Source organism: Budorcas taxicolor, chromosome 10 (genome assembly GCF_023091745.1).
Source record: "Budorcas taxicolor isolate Tak-1 chromosome 10, Takin1.1, whole genome shotgun sequence".
Classification (NCBI taxonomy): domain Eukaryota; kingdom Metazoa; phylum Chordata; class Mammalia; order Artiodactyla; family Bovidae; genus Budorcas; species Budorcas taxicolor.
Genome location: NC_068919.1, coordinates 26,530,784 through 26,537,961, shown reverse-complemented (window position 1 = coordinate 26,537,961; position 7,178 = coordinate 26,530,784). Strand labels below are relative to the sequence as shown.

Here is a 7,178-nt window from a genome sequence, read left to right as displayed (position 1 = left end):
CTTAGAGGCTGCACCAACTTTTTCTTTTTGGCCATATTGCTTGGCTTGTAGGACCTGTTTCCCAACCAGATATTAAACCTGGGCCATGGCTGTGAAAGCCTGGAACTCTAACAATTAGGTCACCCTAGGGAAATTCCTCTCTGTTTCTTTGATGATAGAGGCTTGCATTGTGAGGTGATTTCAACATGTGTGAGGTGATATCTCATAGTGCTTTTGGTTTAGAGAGTGAAAAAGTTGGCTTAAACCTCAACATTCAGAAAATGAAGATCATGGCATCTGGTCCCATCACTTCATGGGAAATAGATGGGAAAAAGTGGAAACAGTGTCAGACTTTATTATTGTGGGCTTCAAAATCACTTCAGATGGTGACTGCAGCCATGAAATTAAAAGATGCTTACTCCTTGGAAGGAAAGTTATGACCAACCTAGATAGCATATTGAAAAGCAGAGACATTACTCTGCCAACAAAGTCAAGGGTATGGTTTTTCCGGTAGTCATGTATGGATGTGACAGTTGGACTGTGAAGAAAGCTGAGTGCAGAAGAATTGATGCTTTTGAACTGTGGTGTTGGAGAAGACTCTTGAGAGTCCCTTGGACTGCAAGGAGATCCAACCAGTCCATTCTGAAGGAGATGAACCCTGGGATTTCTTTGGAAGGAATGATGCTAAAGCTGAAACTCTGATACTTTGGCCACCTCATGCGAAGAGTTGACTCATTGGCAAAGACTCTGATGCTGGGAGGGATTGGGGGCAGGAGGAGAAGGGGATGACCGAGGATGAGATGGCTGGATGGCATCTCTGACTCGATGGATGTGAGTCTGAGTGAACTCTGGGAGTTGGTGATGGACAGGGAGGCCTGGCGTGCTGCAATTCATGGGGTCGCAAAGAGTTGGACATGACTGAGCAACTGAACTGAACTGAATGATTGGTAATGTTGAGCACTTTTTTATATATTGATTGGCAATTTGCATGTCTTTTTTGGAAAAATGTCTATTCAACTCCTTTGCCCATTTTTAATTAGATTAATTGCTTTTTGGTATTGAGTTGGGTGAGTTTTTATATATTTGGGATATTAATCCCTTATCAGATATATCCTTGCAAATATTTTATTCTATTCTATGAGTTCCTTTTTTAATATATGGATTGTTTCCTTTGCTGTGTTCAGTTGCATGTTTCCTTTGCTGTGTTCAGACAGCATGCCAGGCCTCCCTGTCCATCACCATCTCCTGGAGTTCACCCAAACTCATGTCCATCGAGCTGGTGATGCCATCCAACCATCTCATCCTCTGACATCCCCTTCTCCTCCTGCCCCCAATCCCTTCCAGCATCAGAGTCTTTTCCAATGAATCAACTCTTCACATGAGGTGGCCAAAGTATTGGAGTTTCAGCTTTAGCATCAGTCCTTCCAATGAACACCCAGGACTGATCGCCTTTTAGAATGGACTGGTTGGATCTCCTTGCAGTCCAAGGGACTCGCAAGAGTCTTCTCCAACACCACAGTTCAAAAGCATCAATTCTTTGGCATTCAGCTTTCTTTATAGTCCAGCTCTCACACCCTTACATGACTATTGGAAAAACCACAGCTTTGACTACACTGGCCTTTGTCAGTAAAATAGTGTCTCTACTTTTTAATATTCTGTCTAGGTTCATCATAGCTTTTCTTCCAAGGAGCAAGTGTCTTTTAATTTCATGGCTGCAGTCATGAAATGTGAGAATGGATTCTATAAGCTCTTAGAAGAAAACATAGGCAGATATTCTCTGACATACATGGGCGCAAGATATTTTTCAATCCACCTCCTACAGTAATGAAAATATAAACCAAAATAAATGGGACATAATTAAACTTAGGGCTTCCCTGGTGGCTCAGATGGTAAAGAATCTGCCTGCAATGCAGGAGACCCAAATTCAACCCCTGGGTTGGGGAAATCCCCTGGAGAAGGGAATGGCTATCCACTCTTGTATTATTGCCTGGGAAATTCCATAGGCAGAGGAGGCTGGAAGGATATAGTCCATAGGGTAGCAAAGAGTCAGCTTTTGCACTGCAAAGAAAAGCATAAACAAAACAAAAAGATAATCATCCAAATGTGAGAAAATATTTGCAAATAAAGAAACCAACAAGGGATTAATATTCAAAATATACAAATAGCTCATGCAACACAATATCAAAAAACAAGCAAGCCAATCAAAAAATGGGAAGAAGACCTAAGTAGATGCTTGTTCAAAAAAGACATACAGATGGTTAAAAAGCACATGAAAAGATGCCAACATCACTAATTATTTGAGAAATGCAAATCAAAACTACAATGAGGTATCTTCTCACACAGGTCAGAATGGTTATCATGAAAAACTCTGTGAACACTAAGTGCTGAAGAAGGTGAGATAAAAGAGAGCCTTCCTACTCCATCAGTGGGAATGTAAACTGGTGAAACCACTATGCAGAACAGTATGGAGGTTCCTTAGAAAACTAAAAATAGATCTACCTTATGATCCAGTAATTCCACTGCTGGGCATATCTCCAGAGAAAAACATGTTTCAAAAGGATACACAACCCCCCATGTTCATTGCAGCACTATTAACAATAGCCAAAACATAGAAGCAACATAAATGTCTATCAACAGAGGAATGGATAAAGAAGATATGGTGTGTATCAGTTCAGTTCAGTTCAGTTTAGTTGCTCAGTCGTGCCCAACTCTTTGCGACCCCATGAACTGCAGCATGCCAGGCCTCCCTGTCCATCACCAACTCCCGTAGTCTACTCAAACTCATGTCCATCGGTGATGCCATCCAGCCATCTCATCCTCAGTTGTCCCCTTCTCCTCCTGCCTTCAATCTTTCCCAGCATCAGGGTCCTTTCCATTGAGTCAGTTCTTTGCATCAGGTGGCCAAAGGATTGGAGCTTCAGCTTCAGCATCAGTCCTTCCAGTGAACACCCAGGACTGATCTCCTTTAGGATGGACTATTTGGATCTCCTTGCAGTCCAAGGGACTCTCAAGAGTCTTCCCCAACACCACAGTTCAAAAGCATCAATTCTTTGGTGCTCAGCTTTCTTCACAGTCCAACTCTCACATGCATACATGACCACTGGAAAAACCATAGCCTTGACTAGACAGACCTTTGTTGGCAAAGAATACACACACACACACACACAATGGAATATTACTTTGCCACAAAAGAGTGAAATAATGAATATCATTTGCAGCAACATTTGTGGACCTAGAGATTGACATACTGAGTAAAGTAAGTCAGACAGGGAAAGACAAATATTATATAATATTGCTTATATGTGGACTCTAAAAAATGATACAAATGAACTTATCTACAAAACAGAAATAGACATAGAAAACAAGTTTATAGTTAACAAAGGAGGAGAGGGTTAGGAGGGATAAATTAGGAGTTTGAGATTAGCAGATACAAACTGTCATATATAATTGAGGTAACTAATAAGAACCTACTGTGTAGCACAGGGAACTCTACTTAATGTACTACATTTCTCTGTAATGGTCTATGGGGGGAAGAATCAGAAAAAAGCTGAGCATATTTATATGTATAACAGATTCACTTTGCTGTACACCTGAAACTAACACAACATTGTAAATCAACTATGACCCAAGGAAAATTAAAAAACAATTTTTGCAAGACTTTGTGTCCAGGCTTATTGCTTAATAGACCTTGAGGATATTGAACATATTTGTTTCTCAGACACTTCTTCAGTGAAATAATGAGAATATCCACTCCATAAGACTTATGAACAATGCTGAAATTGTAAAAAGCACTATATGAGTGGCATCAGTTATTACCTCCCCCAGGACACAAATGACAAATCAACTCCATTGCATCATGAAATAAACTTCAATTAATAGATTTCTTTCTATTCTTTAGCAGTCATATTAAATAACAAACTGCACAATCTCTTGTAAAAGAGAAACCACACAGATTTTTATAAATATTTATTTTTCTATTTGCTGAAATATTTATCTTTCTGGGAGAGACACAGTGAACTTAGTGTGACTTACTTAACCAGAGTACACAATTTACCGATCACATTTATTTCCAACAGTAGAGAGAGCAATATTAACTGTTAAGTATTTGGGGGGGCAGATTTCAAGCCTACAAAACAGAATTTAATCAAAGGTCTTTCTGAACACCAGTGAAGACAAAAGAATGCTGTTTGATAATGCATTTTAAATGTTTTTCATAATTAAATCTATGGTTTAAAATTTGACTCTGGTAGGATCTACCTTTGTTATGGTAATAGTAGAAACAAGGAAAAGTTTTACAACTGGTAAAGAAGTACTAATGACAATTTTGTAGGGAAAAGAGGTACAATTGAGAGATGTAAAGCTCTCCCTTCAAACAGGACTACAGGAGAAAGCTGAAAGAGTTGAATGTAAACAGAAAATCAAATACAAAGTTGGTCTGAAAGTGAAAGCTATGGTACATATACACAATGGAGTATTACTCAGCCAGTAAAAAGAGTACATTTGAATCAGTTCTAATGAGGTGGATGAAACTGGAGCCGATTATACAGAGTGAAGTAAGCCAGAAAGAAAAACACCAATACAGTATACTAACGCATATATATGGAATTTAGAAAGATGGTAATGATAACCCTGTATGTGAGACAGCAAAAGAGACACAGATGTATACAACAGTCTTTTGGACTCTGTGGGAGAGGGAGAGTGTGGGAGGATTTGGGAGAATGGCATTGAAACATGTATAATATCATGTAAGAAATGATTTGCCAGTCTAGGTTTGATGCAGGATACAGCATGCTTGGGGCTGGTGCACTGGGATGATCCAGAGAGATGGTATGGGGAGGGAGGTGGGAGGGGGGTTCAGGATTGGGAACACATGTACATCCGTGGCAGATTCATGTCAATGTATGGCAAAACCAATACAGTATTGTAGAGTAAAATTAAGTTATATATATATATACATATATATGAAGAAAGTGAAAGGTCAGTGACCTGGCAACTGGAGGCACGGTTTCTGGTACCTGTCTCTCTCTGGTGACTTCTAGCTGTGTGCTCTTTCGCAAGCGGTAGCCACCTCTCAGTTCATGGGTTTAGCATGTGCAACTGTGGGAATGAGAATTAACACTGTTGGTAATCTATCCTAGCTTTAAATCCTATAATTTCAACATAGGATTAATAATTTTCCAGACTCCCAGATAGACAAACTTGATAAAGATGCAAAAATATGTAAAAAACTGGGGAAATAAGAAGTGGAGTAGGAACAAAGATAATTAAAATCAAGATTGGTAGTAAGTAGATGAAAGAAAATAAAAATGCCCAGTTTGTCTATCAATATAATAATTGGTCAATAAAAGGAAGATCAAATATCATTATTTGCTCATTTACATGGTACTCTTTTAAGACCAGGTAGATTACAAATGACATATGATTTGCTTTTTAACACTTCGATGTACAGAGTATCAAAGAATGACATGATTTGTAATTTAATGGTGAAATAGATATCACAATTTATTAAACAAGATATTTCTAAGCATATAACACTGCCTAAGTTTTGAATATTTCTCTGAAATTGCATAATGTATTTTCCGAAACCAGCATGAGAGAGAATCTATAGTTCCATATCTTTATAGTAATTCAATCAGGAAATATTTTTATAATGCACAAAACGACTGCACAGTCTCCTCATTGCCACATTCATCTCCTTGTTCCTGAAAGTATAGATGACTGGATTCAGAAAAGGAGTGATAAATGCATCAAAAATAGCAAGATATTTATCTAAGTGTGATGTGGGAGAAGGCCAGGTGTAGAAGAATATTAGTGGCCCAAAGAACAAAACCACCACAGTAATATGAGCTGACAAAGTGGAAAGGGCCTTGGATAACCCACGAGAAGCATGTTTCCAAACAGTAAACGGAATGAAGATGTAGGAAATGACCAGCAAGACAAAGGAGCCCACAGAAATGAGCCCACTATTGACAGTTACCATGAACTCCAGTTCTTGGGTGTTTGTGCAGGCAAGTCTGAGGAGCCGAGGAAGGTCACAGTAAAAACTATCTAACACATTAGGACCACAAAAAGGTAAATCCACTACAAAAACCAACTGGACCAATGAATGTATAAGGCCAATGGTCCAGGAAGTGGCTAAAAACTGTAGATACATTCTTGGACTCATGATGGTCAGGTATTGGAGAGGCTTACATATGGCCACATATCTGTCAAAGGCCATGGTGATGAGCAGCACCATCTCAGTGCCACCAGCAGCATGGCTAAAGAAGATCTGGGTAATACATCCACAAAAGGAGATGGATTTATGCTTCTTGAAAATATCACAAATCATTTTAGGGACTATGATTGAGCAAAATACCATGTCAATGACTGAAAGGTTAGCCAAGAGGAAATACATGGGGGAGTGCAGATGAGAATCCAAGGCTACAGTGAACACAACGACAAGGTTTCCCATCATGCTTGCAGAGTAGAACAAAAAGGCGAAGACGAAAAGGAGGAGCTGGATCTCCCATGAAGTGGTGAATCCCAGGAATATGAACTCTGATACTATGGATTGATTCATTACACCCATTGCCTCAGACACCAGGATCACTTTTCACTTTACCTAAAGGAAGAAGGAAAATGAACAAGCATTACCTAGACAATAGTGGTATTTGAGAAAGAAAGCCTCCAGTCCGTGGAGAGAAAATTATCATGTTAATATCTCACATAACCAGTCTTTACTACATGTACACCTGACTCCCGCTTGAAAATGAAGTTGCTCAGTCGTGTCTGACTCTTTGCAACCCCATGGACTGTAGCCCACCAAGCTCCTCCATCCACAGGATTCTCCAGGCAAGAATACTGGAGTGGATGTGGATTGCCATATCCTTCTCCAGGGTATCTTCCCAACCCAGGGATCGAACCCAGGTCTCCCACATTGAGGGCAGACGCTTTAACCTCTGACTCCTGCTTAGAGGAATACTATGGTTCCCATACGGCATTATCAATTTCAAAACTAATACTACTAAATTATTCTTCCTCTGGACCTCTTTCCCTTTTGCTTTCTCCTAGTATTACTCGGCTATTTCCTATTTCCTGTTGCCTGGTGTGTTTTACTTCAATAACATATAAGTCATCTTCAAACTCTTTTGATCATGATTTCTAACGAATGAATATTATTTCAGCCATTCATAAGAAAGTGAAAGTGAAAGTCACTC

At 39.4% G+C, this 7,178-nt stretch overlaps 1 protein-coding gene across 1 annotated transcript; it reads right to left on the bottom strand.

Annotated features, from left to right (window-relative positions):
• Positions 1 to 5,611: 5,611 nt before the first annotated feature.
• On the bottom strand, positions 5,612 to 6,559 carry LOC128054002 (olfactory receptor 4F15). The gene has a single exon (XM_052646534.1). The coding sequence runs from the start codon at positions 6,548 to 6,550 to the stop codon at positions 5,612 to 5,614; it is 939 nt and encodes a 312-aa protein (XP_052502494.1). The 5' UTR covers positions 6,551 to 6,559.
• Positions 6,560 to 7,178: the final 619 nt, after the last annotated feature.

Bases quoted from the DNA above. Each gene is read 5' to 3' on its own strand.
- LOC128054002 (XM_052646534.1), bottom strand. From the start codon at position 6,550: ATGGGTGTAATGAATCAATCCATAGTATCAGAGTTCATATTCCTGGGA.